At 42.7% G+C, this 23660-nt stretch overlaps 1 protein-coding gene across 1 annotated transcript in view; it reads right to left on the bottom strand.

The window, feature by feature from the left end:
* Positions 1 to 17522: 17522 nt before the first annotated feature.
* PIK3R5 (phosphoinositide-3-kinase regulatory subunit 5) overlaps positions 17523 to 23660 on the bottom strand; it is a 58091-nt gene continuing 51953 nt past the window's right edge. The window contains exons 11-20 of the mRNA XM_004604832.2: positions 22856 to 23576; positions 22584 to 22746; positions 22162 to 22287; positions 21569 to 21697; positions 21306 to 21399; positions 21026 to 21102; positions 19613 to 19706; positions 19449 to 19531; positions 18819 to 18931; positions 17523 to 18690 (exon numbers count right to left, since the gene is read on the bottom strand). Coding sequence (XP_004604889.2) covers positions 18543 to 18690; positions 18819 to 18931; positions 19449 to 19531; positions 19613 to 19706; positions 21026 to 21102; positions 21306 to 21399; positions 21569 to 21697; positions 22162 to 22287; positions 22584 to 22746; positions 22856 to 23576 — 1748 coding nt within the window. The 3' untranslated portion in view covers positions 17523 to 18542. The remainder of the gene's footprint in view (positions 18691 to 18818; positions 18932 to 19448; positions 19532 to 19612; positions 19707 to 21025; positions 21103 to 21305; positions 21400 to 21568; positions 21698 to 22161; positions 22288 to 22583; positions 22747 to 22855; positions 23577 to 23660) is intronic.

Below are 23660 nucleotides of genomic sequence, written 5' to 3'. Positions count from 1 at the left end.
CACTGTCATCCCGTTTTTCATTGATTTGCTCGAGCAGGCACCAGTAACGTCTCCATTGTGAGACTTGTTGTTACTGTTTTTGGCATATCGAATATGCCATGGGTAGCTTGCCAGCCTTTGCTTTGAGGGCAGGATACTCTCGGTAGCTTGCCGGGCTTTCCAAGAGGGACGGAGGAATCGAACCTGGGTCAGCCATGTGCAAGGCAAATGCCCTACCCTCTGTGCTTTCGCTCCAGCCCCCCAAATTTGCTTGCTTTTTGGGTCACACTCATCAATACACAGGATTTACTCCTGGATCTGCACTCAGAAATTACCCCTGGTGATGTTCAGGGGACCATATGGGATGCTGGGAATCGAACCCGGGTTTGCTGCGTGCAAGGCAAACACCTTACCCGCTGTTGGTGGTATAGTGGTGAACATAGCTGCCTTCCTGACATATATAAGAGGCATTAAAGTTCCCTCCACTACCGACTTCCAATTGCTTGTGAGAATCATTCCCAGTATATACAGTTGTCCTATGATTATTGGCGTTTACAGAATTCAGAAAAGAAAGCAAAGCTCTTCTCACAGAGTGCCGTGTCCTTTCTTCTTGTGAGATGGGATATACAGTCTTGCCCCAGCAGAGTAGTCCTATGAGACACCATGTCTAAGTTGGTTCTCAGAAAGAATAAGCTTTGTGATCATTAAAGCTGGGGTGTCTCAGCCTTTCACAAATTCTCCGTTTAGCATTCCTCCCTCTGCTCTGCTCAGAGTTCCCTCCCTGGAGGGTCCCACCCCAGCTCAGCACCTACCGGTGACTGCTGCTTCAGCTTGGGTCTCCAAGACTTTCAGCTAATTAGCTCCCCACAGTCCTGCCCAGGGAGGCCACCAAGCCCCAGAAAAACTGTTGTTTTAAAGGAGCTCCTATGGGGATGTGGTCTCTAGACCTGTATCACATGTAGCCTGGCTCTGTCCCCTCCTCTTCCTTCCCCTTCCCCATGGCTCTCAAAGCTCCTCCAAGAATACATTCTGCCGTGACTTTTAAAAACAAGCATATGTGGTCACCTATGGCCTTTGGAGGTTCTTCATTCTGATTGAGGGTTGTGAGGGCACCCCTATAGGGTCACTTTCTGGTGCCAACTTAGTGGTGGGTGACATAGGGAATCTTGACACTCTTCTGAGATTCATACTCATCAACAGTCCACCCATCCCCAGACACTGTCAGTCAGGGGGGGTCTTCAAACACCTCCCTTCAACTCATGTCCAAACCAAGTTCATCATTCATTTTCTATAGTCATTCCTTTGTTTCTCACCTCAAAATTAGAAAACTCGGAAACTTGCACATCAACTTCAAAGTTTCCTTTTCCCTGTCACATCTAAGTAGCCCCAAGTCCTTTATCTAGTGAATTGCACCCTGTCCTTTATCTAGCTCCACAAGATTGATGCTTCATGAAACTACTCAGGAATTATTTTTTGCTCAGGAATTACTGCAACAGCCATATGCCTCTCTCTAGTCCTGTCTCACCTTAAAGTCAAAGTGCTTTCACATTCTATTGCTATGTGTCAGATTTCCTCCTTTGTTTGGTGTGAGTTCAAAATGTGGGTGAGCAATGCGTTTGGTGGCCGAGAACTGCCTCCCAGACCTTCCCAGAAGAGGAGCAAAGAGACAGGAGGCCGCAGGCTGATGATCAAAATGGCCTGTTTAATGCAGAACTGCTAGCATACTTATAGAGCATCTGAGGGGTTTGAGGTACAGGACTGCATGTAGGTATGATTAATCATTAACAGATGTAAAGGCTTGATGGAGGCAATTCTCTTGGGGACATTAATTCAAAGAGACATTCTGTCTCCCCAGGGACATCTATATTGTTTTACTCTTTCCCTTTAATTGTACATATTAAACAATTAGGTTTACGTCTTATTAATACTTTGCAGTTATTTGGATAAATACAGTATGAGACATAGATACCAAAACTTAGTTCTCTGGACTCTGAGGGACTCTTATTTCTATCATAAATCCCAGACTAAGTCCTCAGACCAATTCAGCTTGTTCTTCCCCGTGGGGGTTCAGTCTTTTAAATCATAACGGCTTACATCAAGACCATGCTTTATGCTTTCTAGACTGTCCAATTTTGATGCCAGGGTAGCTTTGCTACTCACCCCAGGTCCATTCAGGCCGCAATGGGACTCCCTTTTTGGGGTGTTAGGAATTACAGCATCTGAAGCCTGAATCAAGTCATTATTATGGATGCCAAGAAGTAGATATATATATATCAGAGTCAATCAACTACCAAATATTAGGAGCATAGCATTAGTGGTCTTTCTGTGGTTAAGCAAAGAACATTGCTCTATAGTAAAATATGAAAAGGTTATAGGGGAAATAGAAAAGCAAGTAGTTCACTACAAATACAAAGTCCAGAATCACCAGAAGTTTTGACATATAAGTAAAAAAGACTGACTTGAGGACTGTAGTAACTAACACAAGGGAAAGATTAGCAATAAACTCAGGGGTATGAGGTGCTCGCAAGAGCACTGTAAGTTTCTCTGGAGGAGAAAAAGGGCCAATTCATTGATGAAGCCTAAAGCACTTAGGGTTAATATCCAACAGTTTGGAAGCTTAGTAATATTTTGGGGGATAGTCATAACATTTATACACCTTAAAAATGTATACAGACCTTATTTCTTCATCTTATTTGACCAGACTTTGGAGACAGGTTGCTGATGACATTGTTTAAATTCCTTCTTTCAGATGTACCTGACCTAGTTGCCTAGATCAACTCTGAAATTCTTCAACTATGTGCTCCAGTAAACTTCTTCCCCAACCCCCAACAGTCTGTTTGAGTGGGTTTCTATCACTTGTCACGAGAGGTCATTGATGTTTCTGAAAAGCCTGAATGTGTTCTGTTCTGTCTCTTAATTTCAGAGATGAGGCCATTGGGAAAAAGAAAATTTCATAAAATTACATAATTTACTTGGGTGCTGGATTGGAGCGATAGTACAGTGAGTAGGGCGTTTTCCTTGCACATGTCCAACCCGGGTCAATTCTTCCATTCCTCTCAGAGAGCCCAGCAAGCTACTGGGAGTATCCCGCCCGCACAGCAGAGCCTGGCAAGCTACCATGGCATATTTGATATGCCAAAAACAGTAACAACAAATCTTACAATGGAGATGTTACTGGTGCCGGCTCGAGCAAATCGATGAACAATGGGATGACAGTGCTACTTGGGTGCTCTCTCCCTTCCACAGATGCTTCATTTTTGTCCTTTCATATGACTGAATTCATGGTCTATCTTGAATCTTCATGTAAGTTATTAGATCACATGACTACCTCATCCCTATGCTACTAATCTCTGGAGAATCAGAGGCTGGATGTTATTCATTATTTTATCCATTGCATATTGAGACTGCTTAGCTCCCTAAGGGAAAAAAAAAGATTTGTGAATGGATGACTGACTAAATGAATGAATGAATTAGAACATAAATGAGTGACATGAGTAAGTCAATGACAAGAAAGAGACCAAATTTCAGATTCAGCAGCAGCTGGGCAACATAGCATTGTGGGTAGCTCCTTTTCCTTAACAGTTCTGGCCTAACTGAATCGGAAATCACAAGCTGTTATTGGCATCTTATGTCTGCATTGCTCCTCTTATCATTAGTGGCTACTTCTGCAACTGCACTGGGTGCGGTAACCAAGGAAGGGCTTCTTAGTGACCCTGAAAGTCTCAGAGCTCTCCCTTGCAAAGAGAGTTGAGATATCTTCATTTATTAGAACATAAAACCTAAAGCAAGAAACAAAAAAAATAGCTATTGTAGCAACAAATTTTATTTCCTTTTGTATGATCATTTTATGAGGTAGGAATATTATAGAGAGGGGTAAACTAGAGTTTAAGGGCTAATTTAACTATCTAGTGGTGTTGGGACTGAGATTCAAGGCATGCTGAGTCCAGGGTCCACCTACACTCCTACACGGAGGACATGCAGGGTGAGTCAGTCTGTGCTTCTTGCCCTCTCCTCTCTACTTCAGGAAAACCAAGGCAGGTTTGTTATGGCTGGCACCCATCTTATGGAAAAATATGTTTCTAATGAAGCCCTCTCCAACATGAAACTCAATCAATGATTTCCGAAGTGTGGTTTCTGCTCTAGTATCATCAGTATTACCCAGAAACTTGTTAGCAATATTTTTGTCATTTGTGGGTGTGGAAAGGAAGAAATAGTATTACTAGAAATTATTAGAAATTTTCTTTCTCTTCACTTCCACTGTTCAAGATTCATTTTGTGTCTTAATTGTTTTTCTTGCCATATAATGTAAAAAGGTAAATGTCAAAAATGTCAATTTACCTTTTTACATTATATGGCAATGTATGTTTGTTCTGATACACATAGTCACTGTCACTGTCATCCTGTTGCTCATTGATTTGTTCGAGCGGGCACCAGTAACGTCTCTCATTGTGAGACTTATTGATACACATAGTACAAAATAAATTTCTTCAGACCAGTTATGCACTGGGCACACATAAGTGTGTGTAGACATTGGCTCTCAAGATGTAACTATAGGAGAAAAATGAGTTGAATTAGGAGTTTTGGATGAAGAAAGTTATATAATCAACACTAAATACAGGGCTGCTGTGAAAGGCATGTGCAACATTGGCAGCAGTGTCTCCAAGTCAGTGGAACTATTTTACACAAACCAGTTTAGGCAAAAATACTGTCCAATATCAGGAGATAGCTATACATATTAAGGAATCATTCCTATTTCTGACTTTTGCAAGTTAGTGTTTTTTTTCATTTTCATTTTTATTTTTATTTATTTTTTAAAAATTTTTTATTGAGTCACCATGTGGAAAGTTACAAAGTTTTCAGGTTTAAGTCTCAGTTATACAATGCTCGAATACCCATCCCTTCACCAGTGCACATATTCCACCACCAAGAATCACAGTATAGCTCCACCCCGTCCCCCCACACCCCTAGCACCCCCACACCCCTAGCCCTCCCCACCACCCGTAGCCCCCCCTTGCCTGTGTAACTGATAAATTTCACTTTACTTTCACTTTGATTGCATTCAATATTTCAACAAAACTCACTATTATTGTTTGGAGAGTAAGTCTTTAGGGAGACTCCCCTAAAGTCAGACCTGCTGAAAAGGAAACATTTGACAATTTGTTTTCCATTGCTGAGAATGAAGAGGTATGAGGTCGAGTGACCGCACCTAGTGGCCTCATGGTTTTGGGTTTCAGTATTTTAGTATTTTAGTAGCAAGTTAGTGTTTTTATTATGCTGTATTAATGTTATCATTTTAGTCACAGATCAGATAGAAAGGGGCACTATGTGCTGACTTAAGCTAAGCTCATGTTGTAGTCTAAACAGGGAAAGCTTTAAAAATGCGGGTCCTTTCGGATCTCCCAAAGTGTATTTGCACTCTTCTTCAAAACCGCCTCTTGCTCAGGATTCAGAATCATCTTCACAACATCTGAGATTCCCTTCTCTCTCTTAGGCATGCTCACAAAGACTTCTTTTATACCATAGGCATTCTTCATCATGCTGAGAATTGGATACTCTATTAGATTTTCTTTCCAATCTTTTGTGGACAGTTCAACAACACAGGAGTTACAGAATTTGTTTGATCACCTCATAAGCACAATCAATCATGTATTTGTGAACTTTTATCCAGGTGCCTTATCTGTATCAGTGCAGATTCAGTGATCTAAATAAGGGTGCAGAGTCTTCAGAGAGACATCAACACACTTCACTTTAGCAGGCATATTAGTGCTTCTGTGTTCTCAAAGATCAGTCCATGACAGCTTAACAGGTTAACTCCCAACATTTTCCCCAGTAAGCAATCGAATTTGGATAAATATCCAGACTGCAACCGCTTCCAAAAACAGTCTGTGAAAAAGTTGTTTGTCTTCCTAGACACATACTAGATTGGAAACAACTTGCAGTTTTGGCTCTATTTTTACATTAGGAATGGTAAATTTAAAGATATTCATGCTTCACTACAAAGTGAGATTCCTTTATCCCTCTTGCTACATGCTCCAGCTGTGATAATAATCAACTTTATTGGTGTACAGGTGTACAGTTACACTATAGACTGTCAGAGATAGTTTTTGGCAGTTTAAGGAAAATAATGTCATGTAAGAAATCCATCACCTCTCCCTTAAATTCACCTCCCATGATAAATTTATCCTCAAAGTCCTTCTTTAAGAGACTGATGATAGGGGCTGCAGCCATAGCACAGCAGGTAGGGTGTTTGCCTTGCACGCGGCCGATCCGGGTTTGATTCCCAGCATCCCATATGGTCCCCTGAGCACCATCAGGGGTAATTCCTGAGTTCAGAGCCAGGAGTAACCCCTATGCATCACCAAAAAGCAAAAATAAAATAAAAGAGAGAGAGAGAGACTGATGATACAATTTGCCACAGCACCACTCCAACAACTATACTCTTACTCTGGAGTGAAGGGGGAGTTCTTTCTTTAAAAAATACTAAATGTGCTCATAATACTGTCAGAGTAGACTTAAAACCAAAAGAAATATAAATTGTGCAATGATCTATACAATTTGATGCTGCATGTTCCACTGCCACTAGACTTTCCAAGTTTGACGACTTACGAGGATTTTCCTTCCTTTGCTTTTGCTGACTCCTCCTTCTCAGGTCTCAGTTTTCTCATCTGTAGCCAAGGGATTGAAGGATGTATTTGCAACCCCCTTGCCAGCTTTCTCAGTCCTCAGACAATTCTGGTTCTGACTTCAAAGAACTGTGGCTATGTTTCTGCTCAGAAAAGACCTTTGGTCCTGTCCTGGTGATAATATGCACTTTCCTTGGCTGTAATGGAGGATAGAGCTTGGGATTTGGGGTTAGGGTAGAGCTGCTCCAAACTCCTTATTCCCTTTCACTTCTCTTCATATAGAGGTCCCAGGAAAATCCTTCAGGTCAGTCTTAGGCCTGAAGAAACAGTAACTGAGGGCTTCCTACTTGATTACTTCCTCTCAGCAGTGAACAGCACACTGATGTGGAGCCCCCCCCAAGCTGACCCAGCTTCTCCCTCCTGGCCCAACTTCTCCCCTTCCCCACCATTCCTGAGGAAGTGAAAAAAAATGCAGTTCCATTTTGAAGTCATTCCAGAACTTTCTAGAATTCCATTTGTTGGTTTTTGTTTGTTTCTTTTTTGGAGACTACACATAGCTGTTTTCAGGGCTTCCTCCTGACTCTGTGCTCAGAGATCCTGGTGTTGTTCAGGGAACCATCCATGCCAGGGATCAAACCCAGATCAGCTGCATGCAAGGAAGCAGAAGCACTCTCTCTCCAGCCCTATAATTCCATTTTAATAAAATAATCTCTCAGGTTATTGTCAAGTTGTTCACTCGAGTCACCCTGAATAGGACAGGCAGAACACTAGACTAAGGACAATCATGCAAGCAAGCCGTGTTCCTAAAAGGACCATATCCACACAGTTACCAAGTTCATTGAAGTTTCGCGAAAGTTCAAGATGTTTCTCTGTCTAAAATTCATAGATTTAAAGGAGGCCTTCGATTCTGTTGAGACTGAAGCAGTCTTCGAAGCCCTAGCCAAACAGGGTATTCAAACTCAGTACATCAAGATTCTCCTCGAGCTGTATTGTGGATTCACCACCAGGACCTCACCATTCTACAAGGAAGTGATCATTGACGTAAAGAGAGGGGTTTGGCAGGGTGATACCATTTCACCGAAACTCTTCAGTGCCACCCTCGAGAATGTCATGTGACAACTGGAATGGGAAGGAATGGGGGTGAAGATAGATGGTTGGCAACTACACCACCTCTGCTTTGCTGATGACACCATTCTAATAACACCAAACATTGGCCAAGCGGCACAAATGATGGCCAACTTCAACTGCAGGTGTGGAAAGGTCGGACTGCAGCTGAATCTCACCAAAACCATGTTCATGAAAAATGAACTAGTCCCTGATGTTCCATTTGCTATCAATGGAACGAACATCTCTGAATGCAGCAGCTATGTGTACCTGGGTCGAGAACTCAACATGAGGAATGACTTGGTGCCAGAACTGCGCAGGAGGAAGAGAGCAGTGTGGAATGCCTTCAAGAGCATCAAAGAAGTGGTTAAGAGGACAAAGAACCTTTGGTTCCGGGCACATCTTTTCGACTCAACCATTCTTCCTGCACTAACATATGCCTCAGAGACCTGGGCTCTACGAAAACAAGATGAGAACACTATTCAGGTATCCCAAAGAGGAATCGAAAGAGCTATGCTTGGAGTATCACATTTTACTCAAGTGAGAGAAGAAATGCGGAGTTCAGACCTCCATTGATAGTCAAGAATCAGGGACGCTGTCTCGTTTGCCAAGGCATCAAAAATCAGATGGGCCGGACACATAATGTGATTCCGAGATGATCGCTGGACTAGAGCTGTTACCAACTGGATTCCATGGGACATCAAAAGACTGCGTGGCAGCCCACCCATGAGATGATCAGACTTCTTCGTCAAAACCCTGAATGAACAGTTTGAGGCTCTTCATGTTTGGGGAGTGAGCAGATACCATTGGGCTACACTAGCACGCAACAAGGATGAATGGAGACGTTACTGGCGGCCACTCGAGCAAATCGAGGATCAATGGGATAACAAGTGACAATCTCTCAGGTATTTATATGAAATTTACTTTTCTGGACCAGTTTCCCTACCTTTCACAGGAGGGAATTGAGAGAGAATTACAGTAACCCTGGTTTGGTACAATAGCCAGGCCATGTAAACAATCAAAATGTCGAATTATAGATCAATAAAGAAATTGTGGCATATATGCACAATGGAAGCATATACTGCTATGAAAAAAGATTAAATCATGCAGTTCACAGTAGCATGGATGATACTCTCCTTGACTTAATTCTCATGGTAAGAGAACTAAGTTAGGGAGAAGGACAAATACCAGATGTTTTCATTTAACTATGATATTAAGATGCCAAGACTAAGGAATGTAAGCTATCAAATGATGGCAAACCTTTGGCACTGGATTATAGAAATGAGAATGCCAAGGAAGGAAAAGAGGAAGAGAGGAAAATGAGAGGACCAGTAATAACATAGAGCATTGGTCTTTTTGGTGATTCAGAGGTGAGGTAACTATGTACATCAAAACTAGAGTCAACACTAGTATGAACATATGACCCAAACTATTATCATATTTAAAATGAGTTTATGGGGTTGGAGAGATAGTAAAGCAAGTTAGGCCTTGCATGTGGTCAACCTGGGGGTTTGATCCCTGGCACCTCATATGGTCCCAAGTTGGCCAGGAGTCATCCTTGAGTGCAGAAGCAGGTCCTTAGCATCCAAATATAAGTTTGCTAGGAAGACAGGATGGGAAAAAGGGAAAAACCATGGGTCATTGGTAAAGATATCCTGACACTAATGGAAGGTTTTGAGTCACTTAATGCCTGATACACTTATCAACAGCTTTATAAACTACGGGAATAATTTTTTAAATATAATTTAAAAAGAATAGGCATGATGAGGCCCTGCTCTCTGAGCTTGAATTTTTAACCCTTCTTTTTGGTGATTCAGAAAACTTTTGTATCTTATTTTCCTAGCTCTCATATGTGGCTTCTGGTATGCATAAGCAAGATAGCCCAAACAAGTCATGCATATGGATAGTGTCTAGTACTTGTACAATAAAAACAGACATCAAAAAAAGGTCATAGAATGTTGTTGGTTTATGTTATTTAGGTTAAAATTTTTAATATATTTTATCACCTATTCTTTCTCTGTTCTTAGGAGTTATCCCTGGCTAAGTTTGGAGAACTATATGCAGGTAGAACAAGGGATAATTGCATGCAAGTCAAGCAGCTATCCCTTACCATTTGTCAATCATCAGTGCTAAGGGTTCTTTCTGACAGGAAGGATCATAGAAAATGAGCCCTTTTAATTTCTGATCATATATCCTCTTCCTATCCCACTTATGGTGGGGAAGTAGACCAGAAGTTTCCAGACCCTAAGGACTTTTGCTGTCTCCTTCACCTTATCCCAGAGGGGCAGACTGAGGCCTCACCTCTTTTTTTTAGTGAGGTGATCTGAGTAGCAGGTGATGTGAGCCAGTGTTGAGAAGCCATTTTTAGAAAGCCCTGAAGTGGTTTCTGAGCATTGGGTCTGGTTTTCTAATACCTGAGTGTTTATATCTCCTTGATGTGGATAAAAAAAAGAAACAAACAAAAAACCCATATGAAGTTTGGTTGGTGTTTCAAATTCTTCTTTGAGTCAAGAGAAAGAATCCACTAGCTGTGAAAGATTCCAATAAAAAATTTTAGTCAGGTAAATAAAACAGAGTCAGTAGAAAATTGAGGCTCATGCCCCAGGCATGTCCAGCTATTGGGAAGAATGAGATTAAGATTATCAGCCCTTGGGGCTGGAGTGATAGCACAGCGGGTAGGGTGTTTGCCTTGTCGACCTGGGTTCAATTCCCAGCATCCCATATGGCCCCCTGAGCACCGCCAGGAGTAATTCCTGAGTGCAGAGCCAGGAGTAACCCCTGTGCATTGCCGGATGTGACCCAAAAAGAAAAAAAAGTCTATCAGCCATTTCCCATATCAATATGCCCTAATAAGAATAGACCAATGACTTAGAAACCTTCATCTCAGATAGCCCAGAGATTGGAACTTTAACCAATGGTTACTCACAACATTAATTTTCCATGTCTGCATCAATCATAATTCTTGACCAATTTTCACCTGATTTACTTAGTACTAATTTACTATAAGTTTTCACTTAATGTGCATAGCAGACTGAGATGTATAGCAGAATGAGAACTATCCCACCTTTTCTTTGTGTTTTTAGCTTTTGTAAGCCTATCCCATTTTTTGAAATCCAAAACATGATTCAGGGAATACTGAAATCTATGTTTCCTAGCTACAGTTCTAGTAAATCTGCCAAATTAATGCTTATATGTTGGGTTAACAAGTAAGTGTGCTCAAACCCTAGTCTTCAACCTGTAGCTCAGTGGTCTGCCTTTTACATCTAACCTCTAAGCAATGGCAGCAGAAGATGTTGCAATAGCTAAAACTTGTCTGTATTTGACAAAGAACTATCAATAGTGGTTTTTGTTTCTATCTCAACTGTCAACTGGTCTGTAAAATATTGCTCCTAGTTGTTCCAGTCCACAGGTGTGAATATGTTGAAGAACACTTCTGTAAATGGTTTGTACTGTTATTTAGCTTACATTGGTTTTACATTCATCAGTAATTCTTTGGCTGTATTGCAAGGCTCAGTCTGTCAGCTCAAATACCTGAAATTTCCCAAATGGCACTTTTCCCCTACTTACCTGTGAAGAAAGGGGCACACACTTTTGCTTGCTGTGGCCAGGTAACTTTTCTAGGGACCACACACTGAGAATTCCAGAGTGTTATAAACTGAATGTTGGTATTCTCTGAAAATTCACATGTTGAACACCCAGTGGGATGGTATTTGAGGTATCAGAACCTTGGGATATTACCAGTTACCATGATAACCTCAGTGTTAGATTATTTCAGGAAGAGAAGCCCCCATGATACTATTAAGTCATTATAAGAAGAGGGAAATTTTCCCATTTGACCCAGCAATACCACTTCTGGGAATATATCCCAGAGAAGCAAAAAAGTATAGTCGAAATGACACATGCACTTATATGTTCATCGCAGCACTGTTTACAATAGCCAGAACCTGGAAAAAAACCCGAGTGCCCGAGAACAGATGACTGGTGAAAGAAACTTGGTACATCTATTCAATGGAATACTATGCAGCTGTTAGAAAAGATGAAGTCATGAATTTTGCATATAAGTGGATCAATATGAAAAGTATCATGCTAAGTGAAATGAGTCAGAAAGAGACAGACATAGAAAGATTGCGCTCATCTGTGGAATATAAAATAACAGAGTAGGAGACTAACACCCAAGAGTAGTAGAAATAAGTACCAGGCGATTGGCTCCATGGCTTGGAAGCTGGCCTCACATGCTGGGGGAAAAGGCAGTTCAGATAGAGATGGGAACATCAAGTAAGCTCTGGTTGGAGGACCCGCTCAGGAGGGAAAATGCGTGCTGAAAGTAGACTTTAGATTGAACATGATGGCTACTCAATACCCCTATTACAGACCACAACACCCAAAAGGAGAGAGAGATCAAAAGGGAATGCCCTGCCACAGAGGCGAGAGGGGGGGTGGGGAGGGGGGATGGGATTGGGAGGTGGGAGGGATACTGGGTTCACTGGTGGTGGAGAATGGACACTGGTAGAGGGAGGGGTGCCCGAACATTGTATGAGGGAAACACAAGTATGAAAATGTGTAAATCTGTTACTGTACCCTCATGGTGATTCAATAATAAAAAAAAATAATAATAATAAAATCACCTTTGTAACTCGGTTGGAACAAAAAAAAAGAAGAGGGAGATTTTTCCTTTTCTTGAGGTACTCTTATTTCTTTCATAAGTGACATAATTTTCATGGTACAGATCCTTGACATTTTTAAGTTGATTCCTAGGTACTTGATGTTTTAAAAAACATTTTTCAACAGAGTAGTCTGTAAAAAAAATCTATTTCCCTTCTGGTTATTTGTGTATAGTAATGCAACTATGTGTGTGTGTGTGTGTGTGTGTGTGTGTGTGTTTATTGATGTTGTAACCTGCTGCTTTTACTGTTTCTAGCAGATTCTTAATGTACTCTTTAAGGTCTTCTATGCATATTATTATTTCATGTACATATAGTGATAGTGAGTTCTTTTTTTTTTCTTTTTGGGTCACACCCGGCAATGCACAGGGGTTACTCCTGGCTCTGAACTCAGGGATTACCCCTAGCGGTGCTCATGGGACCATATGGGATGCTGGGAATCGAACCCGGGTCGGCCGCGTGCAAGGCAAATGCCCTACCTGCTGTACTATTGCTCCAGCCCCCCCCCCCAGTGAGTTCTTTTTCAATTTGGATATCTTTTTCCTTCCTTCTTTCCTTCCTTCCTTCCTTCCTTCCTTCCTTCCTTCCTTCCTTCCTTCCTTCCTTCCTTCTTTCTTTTTCTTTCTTTCTTTCTTTCTTTCTTTCTTTCTTTCTTTCTTTCTTTCTTTCTTTCTTTCTTTCTTTCTTTCTTTCTTTCTTTCTTTCTTTCTTTCTTTCTTTCTGTTGCCAGGAATTCTAATATAACATTAAATACTCTTATTACAACCAATTATAATAATAGTATTGCAGTTACTCATCTAGTTATTCTAAATGTCACATACAAGTGATATTATCCTGTTTATCCATCTTCTGACTTACTTAATTTAACATAATATCTTCCAGTTCCATCCATTTTGCAGAAAATTTCATTTTATCATTCCTGACTGCTGTGTAGTATTCTATTGTGTATAAAGACTTCATTCTGCTGATTTTAGCTTGAAGTTTGACCTTTTGCTATTGTTTGCACATAAATTTATAACTGTTCTACATTTTCTTGGATTGACTATTTTTAAAAAATTTTATTTAAAGAACTGTGACTACAAACCATCTCTGTTGCCATTTAAGTTTATCTACTATCCTTGCTCCAGAGGCTCATAAATAAACCTAGCCACAAAAATTTCTTAGACACCTGTTCCCAGCTGAGGCATCTGGGGCACACTGGAGGAGGGCAGGCCAATCCTACCCAAACAAAGCCCCAGCACTCACTAGCTCCCACACTCCAAAGTCACTGCCATGCCTCTGGCCGGACTCTATTGTCTCAGGACCAAGATTCACAAAGAAATTAACTGGCCCAAAACTTAGGTACATAGGTCCCAGTGACTAAGATCTCTAGGCTTCTTCAGAGTTGGGATGGGATACCTCCCCTACACCTCCCTATACTTCCAGAATCCCTGGCAGTAGCGTCCACACCCCTAAACTGCCAGCCAGTTAAAAATTTAACACCAACTGTACCACACACTAAAATATTCTGGATTCCCTGTAGCTTATTCTCCAAACTCTATAACGCTAATAATACAGTAGTAGCATATCAGATTGAATGGGATATATCATAGAAGCCAACCAATAATGACTAATGAAAACATTAACATAGAAGGCTTAACTTGTAACAACATCTTAGTAATCCCTCATACAAGGACCTAATGTCTCCAGGGTGAGATACAACAATTTACACTAATTTTCATCTAACAAAATAGTTTTTTAATTGAATCACTGTGAGATACACCATTACAAAGCTATTCATAATTGGGTTTCAATCATACAATGTTCCAACACTGATCCCTTCACCAGTGCATACTTCCCACCATCAATGTATTTTTATCAGGAAGATAGAGCTGGAATAGCTTTTTTAACTGGGTGGCAATTTGGGGGTGTGGACGACTGGTAGGGCTTCCAGAAGTACAGAAAGTTTGGAGGGAGGTGTCTGGCGTAGCCCATCCCAGCTATGAGAGAAGCTTGGAGATTTGCCACAAAACCCACAAACTCAAGTTTTCAGCAGATTAATATGTTGGTAAGGTCCAGCCTGAGACAATGGAGTGCAGCTGGGGGCATGGTGGTGATTTTGTATTGTGGGAGCAAGTGGTTGCTGGACACTCTTGTTTGAGCAGTCACTGGGCTAACCTGCCCCCACTCCATGTGCCCTGGATAATTCAGTTAAGGAAATATTTTTGAACATTCTGTTAGCAATTTATTGGTAACACTGTGGCACTGTTGTCCATTGTTCATCGATTTGCTCGAGTGGGCACCAATAATGTCTCCTTTGTGATACTTACTACTGTTTTTGGCATATCTAATATGCCATGGGTAGCTTGAAAGCAGTATAAAATAAGTTATTGTGGTCCTACTACGGGAGCAGGCTTGAGAGGTGGTTGGAAAAGTTTGAGACAATGGTGGAGGGAAGGAGATAGTGGTGGTGGGATTGGTGTTGGAATATTAAAATTCTGTAACATCATCATGAACAACTTTATAAACCATATGTTTAAATAAAGTGTAGGGAGAATATTTTTCTTACATGTGTAGACCTTACCCATTTCATGTAAACCTCAAAAATATATTAGTACAGTATTTTTTAGTTTTATTAATGACAGGTAAGACATGATTATTACCATATGAGATCCAAATACAAAATTAAATTTAATGCAACTTATTTTAGATTCCAGAGTTGAAAACTTATGTAAATAAATAGGCATTTTATTATATTGTATTAAATGGCTTTAATTTCCTTATTTACAGGTTAAAATGATATAGCAATCACAAGTTAGCTTTTACTGATTTATTTTCTGATCATTCTACTTGCCATTTCTTTAAGTTTTGTTGGAACAAGGAATTCTAAGACTAGTGTCAGTTTCCCTCCATCAGTGTTCCCATGTTCCCTCTTGCCTTCCTAGCCTGTCACATTGACAGACACATAAAGTTTGGTGGCTGTAGTTATGCTTTTGTATTTTCAGTGTTGTTGACTGTGTGCTTTGAGTATATAGTTATACCACTTCCCCACATTACTGGCGCCCACTCGAGCAAATTGATGAAAAATGAGATGACAGTGATACAGTGACATATATGTGTGTGGGTGTCTATACATATATACTTGAGGTATATACATAAATATGTGTGTATATATGTATATATGTAGCACTGTCTCACTGTCCCATTGTTCATCGATTTGCTTGAGCAGGCACCAGTAATGCCTCCGTTGCAAGATTTATATTTATAAATATAACATATAATATATGTGTATATTATATATACTTATAAATATAATATATATGTATATTTATATGTACCTGAGGTCCCTGACCCTTGTTTCTTCATTACTTCCCTTTTCATCTCCTTCCCTCCCCCTTGATTTTTTTTCCTGCTTTCTCTTCCCTATACTCTTGAGTCAAGGATGATCTAGGCATTCCCCTCTTTAAAACATTATATTCCATCACCCTATTATTCTATATACCACAGATAAATGATTGTGTTCTTATTCTGGCTTAATTTACTCAACATGATATCTTCTTCTGGTTTCATCAAGGTTAGAGCAAATTGCATGATTTCATCATTCCTTATAGTTGATAGTATTTTATTGTGTAATATATGCCACATCTTCATAATCCATTCACCTGTCATTCGAAATTTAGGTTGATTCCATGAATTAGTTTTTATATTAAGTGCTGCAATGAATAATGTGTGCATATGTGTTTATGAATGAATTATTTTCTTCTGGAAGTGGTATATACACAAAAGAGGAATTGCTGGATGATAAGGCAGCTCAATTCTAAGTTTACTGAGAATTCTCCATACTGTTTTCCACAGTGATTGAACCAGACAACATTGCCACTAGTAGTGTATGAAAATTCCTTTTCGACATATCCAAAACAATACAGATTGTTAGCAGTATTTTTGATACGTGCCATTCTCACTGGTGTGAGATGATATCTCATTGTCATCTTGATTTGGATTTTGATTAGTGATGATGAGCATTTTTGTTTATTTTGTTTCTGTTGCCTTTGCCAATGGTCATTGAAGATGACTTTGAGGTCGAAATCTTGGAGTGTTCTGCCTATATTTTCCTCAATAATATTTAAACTTTCTGGTCATATCTCAAGGTGTTTGATCCAGTTTGACTGACTTTTGTTTAGTGACCCCTGATCTTTATTAAAAGTTCCTATATATATGATGTAACATTTCTGCCTCAAAATCTTTTATATTTGTATAATAACACCAGTTTTGAGGGGTTAGGTTTTTGCATTGTGTTTTTCATTCTTTGCTTTCAGCATTTCTGTGTTTATATAGTTAATGCTCATTGTCAGTATAAATAATATGCCCACTGTTTGAGTTTGTCTTATGGTTTTTCTTGTTTAATTGAGGTTATGGGATTTTGAAAAGAAGATCAGAGGTAAAAGTTAAAAAAATTCTATGTGATTTAGTTTTTATCTTGCAAAATTTGCTGAGCTGATTTAATCTGTAAGTTGATAATTTCCAGTTAAGTTGTCCAACTGAATATTGTTCTGGTTCCAGGTCCTAGAGATGTCACATGTCTCTGCTTAACTTTCTTGTGCTAGATTCTGGCCCAAGGTGACTAAAAGACCCCCAGATCTTGTTGAAGATAAATTACAGCTTGAAGCCAAGATATTCTGAGTCTCACCTAGATAATTTTATCCAGGTGATAATTAGATGTCCAGAAAATGCATGTTGACATAAATGATCACAGTTTTAACTTAGTAAATGTTAGGCATACTTATTATTGACAAGAGTTGGCTGAAGCAGAGAGCACCTCCTGGTTCCTTCTTATTCTATCCTCAGTGGTTGTCCTGGAAGCCTCTGCTCCCTACTGTTTGCAAGCCACAAGGAATTTCCATCATCATTCATTTCCTGTTCTTGCCCTTCTCTGCATCAAGTCCAGACAGAGCCCCAGATCCAGAGCCTCTGCATCATCATTAGTAACAATAACCTCAGACTATTGCCTCCCTGGACTTTGGTTTATAGACAACAGCTGAATGAAGGAGCTTACATTTCTTAGATGGTTGAGAAAGAAAACTGCAACTGCTGATTATTTGATCTAGAATTGTCTGTGAGTCAATGAATATGATGAGGCTTAAATTGAACACTCTCAAGGAAAACTTTAGTGCAAATTTATTTTATTTTTATTGAGGGGGGTCCAGAATTGAGCCACACCTGTCAGTGCTTGCTGGGCTACTCCTGGCTGTTAGGGGTCACACTTGGTGGTGCTCAGGAAACAATGTGCTGCCTGAGACTGAACCAGGGGTGACGGCATCTGGCCCCAGATATATTTCTTTTAGAGTAGAAAGTTAAAAACAAAAACAACAAATCCCCCCATCATGAATCTAACTTTTGCTATGTGTGAAAATATCCAATTAATTGTCATTCAGTGAAATAACTATTAGTGATTAGGTACATAGTTTATTTGACAATAATAACAATAAATTCCATTTTAATCATGTATTAATTTTTAATTTTAATTACAATTTCTAAATTTTAGTGAATTTTAGTGAATTTCCAAATTCACTGAATTATTTTAGTGCAAATAAAAAATTAATTTTTAATTAAAATTAAAATTTTAATTTTAATTTCCTATTTTAATTTGTCAACAGTGTCATCAGCTTGTAGTCTGCATCTATCGACCATTAGTCATAGACTGCAGTAGAATCAGCTCTGTGTGCCCAGGTCACCAGAAATTGCATGACAAGATCAGTTGACAATATAGAAGTCTGATTACTTTCTGGAATTACTCTGGAACAAGTACAAATGAATAAGATGGGGGAGGCCTGGTCAGACCAGAAATGGCCAGCTTTATCCACTTTACTTGGTTCAGGGTTGGGGTTTCATGGACCCCCTCGAAGCCCTATTAGGAGAAGGAAGAGGGAAGTGTTCAGGGCAGGGCACAATTGTCTGTATCTAGGGTTACTTCCCCAACTTCCGTACCATCTGCCTTTATGTTTGCTCCCAACTTTCATCCTGCCAATCAGAAAGCTAATACCACAATTTTTATCCAATCAGGCACCAAACTTGTAAGCCTGGTACTCCAACCAAGCACCGTTCAGTGGAGACATGGAGTGAGAGCATCTCAGCTGTCCCTCAGGAAGGGGCTCAGGTGGGGGTCCAGGAGGCTGTGCGGGGGCTGGCACAAGGCACTCTAAGGTAGTGCTCCACTGAAAGTCATGATGGGGAGGCAGAGAAGGGAGCAGATGTCTGGTGAAGCTTGGGATGACAGGTTGGTGGGCTTCTGAGATGAGTGGCAGAAGTTGCTCTTCTCTGGTTTGTAGCAGGGTGAGACATCACACCTGTGGAGCAGGTGGGAATAAATGCAATCCCCCCATTCCTCTTGCTGCTTCAGGGGGATGCACAGAAATTTGTCCCTTTTCTGGGATCCCATTTGGATAAAACAGCTGAGAACCCCTCTCTTTCCTACCTGACCACACTCTGCAGAATCTTCCTTTCATCCTGGTCCAAACACACAGCAAAGGGGCAGCTGTTGGATCCAATAATTTGCACCTTGTCCACTTTGATCTGTGATGTGCTAATCTGTAATGAGGGTCCAGGTCAGCCCCTGCCTGCCCTGGCACAGCAGTTACTCCCCTATGAATTGTCTACCCAGGTTTTAGCAGTAGGAATGGAAGCTTGTCTGACAGTTTTCCAGAGCTAATGGGGAAGAGGTCCAACCCATGGGAGAAGTCCTATGGCCTCCATCAGGCACTTACCCATTCGCAGACTCTTTCTATTCCTGAGTTAGAAGAATCAACTGGCTCCCAGGAGGAACCATGCTGATCAGAGCCCATGCCATGAGAAGCTGGGATTCCCCAATACAGACTCAAGGCTTTCCTCATGCCATCATAGAACCTTCCCACAATCCATATCCTTTCTTTCCTAACACCCCACAGCATTCCACATTTGTCCATCCCTAAGCCACATCTCTAATCTTGACTCATTTTCCCACCTACATACTTAACTGGGCCTTTCAGACACTCCTCTCCCTCACTCACATGCACACATATACCAAGGAACTTTCTTGAGAGTATGGCTACAAGAAGGAAGAGCTTACCTGGTTAAAGCCCTTCTTGGATTTGGGGTTCTGCCTTTTCACCACTTCTGTCAGGTTTAGCATCAGGACCTCCATGCTGGAGTCTGAAGGGCAGTAGCACTTAGGCCAAGCTCAGAATTTTTTCCTGACAATACCCACCCATCCTTGCTGTCCACCCCAGTCACCTAGTTCCTCCTGTTTCCTGCAGGCCTTGTTGAGGTTGACAGAGGTACAGACTTTCTCCATGTTGCTCCAGCGACTTCGTCCACTAACAGCTCCCTGAAAATGCAAAGCCAGAACCTTTAAGCCTGGAGGTGCCAGCACCTTCTGCCTTACTTTCAAAGAGACTATTTATCCTCCAGCAACAGGAAGCTGCCCATAGTCAGCCCACCCCAGGATTCTCTGGCTTATCCAGCTCTTTTTGTTTCTACATCAATAGCCTTTTGACCTCCACATAGATCTTAATGACTTCACAGAAGACCAATGGGTCTTGGTGTATGTATCAGCCTTGTAAACAGGTTGTGGAGCACCTGAGAACAAGAAGTGGTCTTGATAATCTCTTGTTAAACCTAAAGCATAAAAGAGATAGGCCCATGTAATTATTGGCAGAGCTACATCTTGTGGGATCAAATAATCAATGTCTGCCATTTCTTCTAGACTATAAATACTTGTTTACTCTTTTTTTTTTTGCTTTTTGGGTCACACCCAGCGATGCACAGGGGTTACTTCTGCTGTGCACTCAGGAATTACTCCTGGCGGTGCTCAGGGGACCATATGGGATGCTGGGATTTGAACCTGGGTTGGCCGCATGCAAGGCAAATGCCCTACCCACTATGCTATCGCTCCAGCCCCAATACTTGTTTACTCTTGTGCCCTCAGATGGGCCTAGAATAATGTCTGGAACACTGTAGGTGTTTAACAAATTCCTCTCTGACATCTGATTAGCCATTTATGCCCCCTGGTTTCTTGTCTGTCTCCTTCCTCCAGGAAAGTCAAAGGGAGGGCCTCGCCATCTCTGCTCACTGCTATTTCCTCTTGTCAAGCATAAAGCCTGACATGCATACATACTGCTACATGAATACCTTTTCAACGTCAGAAAGCGGGCATGCAGCAGGACACTCCATCTGTGAGGTCAAGTCTTTCCTATGGCCCGAGCCCTGGGATATGACACGCTCAGAGTTTCATGCTCCTTGGTGTGCTCAGATGCAACCCCCTCCCACCTCATCTCACAGTTCCTCTTCACACTGGTCCTATCTCCCATACACTCAACCAAGCCCCATAATCTCCTTAAACCTCATCCTCATCTTCTCCTTAAATCTTCACTGGGGCTCTGGAAGCCCCACTCAGGCTTCACTCTCAAGCCCTAACAGTTCTGGAAACTGCTGGTGAGGACTGTTGGGGGTGGGGGGGGGGAAGGAGAGGGCGGCTTTGGAGGCAGAGCAGGAATGGGGTCTGCTCCTTGCCCTGATCCCTTCTCACTGTATCTCCCAGAGACAGATAGTCTGCTTAACGGGAGCCCAGTAAAAGATGAGTCCTTTGCTGGGGAGGAGGAATCAGGTGCAGATTCTGGAGGGCAATGGCCCCAGCATCATTCTTACCTTGCTGTAAATAATCTGTAGTGTTAGAGGGATGGCCTCCCGGTCACCATCGATGCCCAGCCGCTTGCTGCCACGACCTGTGCCAAGCATGAACTCTTCACTCCTCATTTCTAGAACCTCTCATGCCTCCTCTGGGTCCCACTTGCTGGTGTCTCTAAACCCACTATTTCCCAGCCCCTGTCCTCTGGTCCCGCCTCCAACCCCCAGCCCACCTCCTGGTGTCTCTGAGCCCATCTCCCACCCTCCCACAGATCTCTACCTGGACATGGGCGACACTGACCAGAAGCCTTGATGGCACGCGTGGCAGCAGAGTGCCCCAGCTCCAGGGAGTGGATAAAGATCTCTGTTGTTTTCTCCCCAGAGACAAAGGTCAGCTGGAGAGAGCAAGAATCTGGGTATCAGTGTGACCCTTTCCAAAATATTCACCATGTCCCTCCCAGCACAGAGCAGCTGACTGCAGGCCCTGTGGACTCAAGCTAGGACCTGAAGGGAGACTGCCAAAGATTGTGGGGAAGAGGCAATGAGGGCAGAAGGGTACCTTACCTCTATCTGATAGACCTGCAGCAGCACAGGTCGGGCAGCAAAGCGGAAGTAGTAGAGCAACATGTCTGCCAGGATGGGCAACTGTGTAGCAGAGTCTTCCAGGGACCGAGACTCAGCCTTAAGGGACTGCTAGGGGTAGGGGACAGAGGAACAAAGGGACAGGTAGAACAGAGAATGAGACAAATAGAGTATAGGCAACACATACGGGAGGCAGACAGAGCAACGTGGTGATGATGAGATGGAGAATGGTCAGGGCCCACAGTCCAGCCTCTGTGACTCTCCCTCACCTGGACTGTGGATCACAAGGGAGGCCTGGCTGTGCTGGACAAAGCTGGGAGCTGAGTGCCAGGGCTGAAGCCTAAGGCTCTCTGAACACTTCTGAGGCCCCTTCTTGTTACTGTTCTGACCCATCCCTTGCCCCTCTGGCTTTTAAGTTCCTGGGTTCAGGCTTTTCACCCATCTTCTAAGCTTTATTCTCAAGTGAGCCCTGGTCCTCCATGGAAATGTCAAGCTGGATCCCCCAAATCAGCCCTGGTTCTAGGTGACATTGTGACCAGCCAGTGAGCCTCTCTCTCCTCCCTGGGAACACTCACCTGACAAAGGACTTCTGGAGGCAGGTGCATGAGACCTAGAACATTGCGTTCATACCATGGGTCAAGCATGCCGAGGTAGTAGGAGATGTCATTGGTACTTTCCACCCATGGTGCAGTGCTCAGTTCCTGGGACAAAGGACAAGAGTCACTCCCAGTTCCCAGGGAACCTGCTGGCACAGTTCCTTAGACCCGAGTGGCATCTGTAGCCCAAGTGCAACTTATCTCTGCCTTTAGTGACACAAAATATCTCCCTCAAGTGTAGGGTGGGGACCATTTCTGGGAGCAAAGGCCAAGCAGGAAGGGGTACCCCATTAACACAGGCCATTACCTCGGGTAACTTCTAGCTGCACCCTCCCGGTAAGTGAACCCCACACATGCCTGCTCTAAGGCCCTACCCCTTTTTGTACAGGCTGGGGTCCTACCTCAGGGCTGGAGTGCTTTGGGGATTCTGCAAGTGTTGGGGGCATCTGGCATGGAGGATCAGGGCAGGCTCTCGGGCTTGTTTCTGGGGTCCGTTTCACAGGAATATAGAAGAACTGGAGCTTGAAGAAGCGCGTGAGTAGTGGGCATCTTTTCTCCAATCGCCTAGCAGGAAGAGGATGGGAAGGGAATTTCTTCTGGGCCCCAAGTCTCAAGCCCCAAATACCTACTCCCCCACCTAGGGCAGAAGCAATGGCCCCCTTTCAGCTCTTACCGCAGGTTGCTATATGCCCGAGCCACTTTCCCTGAAATCCGATCAGAGCCAAAGACCACAACGCGAAGTGTGGAAGCTTTGGGGTCCTCATCTCCACTCAGAAATGGGCGACGGCGCTGGTGGCCTGAGGCAGGGGCCAGGAGCCATCTGGGCAGCTGGGTCCTGAGCTGAGGCGAGGGCAAGGAGAGGGAGCGCCGGGCCTTGGTAGGGAGCAGTGCTGGGCTGTCCAGGGGACTGGAGAGGTTTTCCACCCGCAGAAGAAACTGGGCTGTATCTGAGCTGCCCTCCAGGCCCCTAGAGTCCCTCCTCGGCACCAGCTGGCTGGTGCTCTTGAAGAGTTTATAGAACTTGTTGCGCTTCTGCCCAGACCTGTGGTGGCTCTGGCATTCCTGACTGCCAGGCTTCCAGGGCCCCTCACAGGAGAGTTCCTCACTGTCCTCCACATAGCCACTATCCAGGCCATCTGAGAGACCTGAGACAAAGGAAGTAAGCAACTGGCGAGGCAGGGTGGCCCCTGAGACCTGAGCGGAGACAAGGGACAGGGCCGAGTCTCGGGAGGTCCCAGAGCTGGTGGAGATCACAGAGTCTCTCTCATCACAACGCCTGTTGATTGCTAAGTACTCTTCTTCCTTCTCCTTCTCTTCTTCCTCCTGCTCCTCATCTCTCAGGATTCCTGGCAGGAGCAGCTCCTGTTCCTTGTGCAGGATTTCCTGTAGGATATCTGCAGGGAAGACAGGGCAGCAGCATCTGAGTGTCCGGGCCCTGGAATCCCCCCTCTTATATACCTTTCCTTGGGAGGAACAGA

The sequence above is a fragment of the Sorex araneus genome, chromosome 3 (genome assembly GCF_027595985.1).
Source record: "Sorex araneus isolate mSorAra2 chromosome 3, mSorAra2.pri, whole genome shotgun sequence".
NCBI classification, from domain to species: Eukaryota; Metazoa; Chordata; class Mammalia; order Eulipotyphla; family Soricidae; genus Sorex; species Sorex araneus.
Note: the sequence above shows the minus strand (reverse complement) of the source record. Positions and strands in the feature narration are given on the sequence as shown.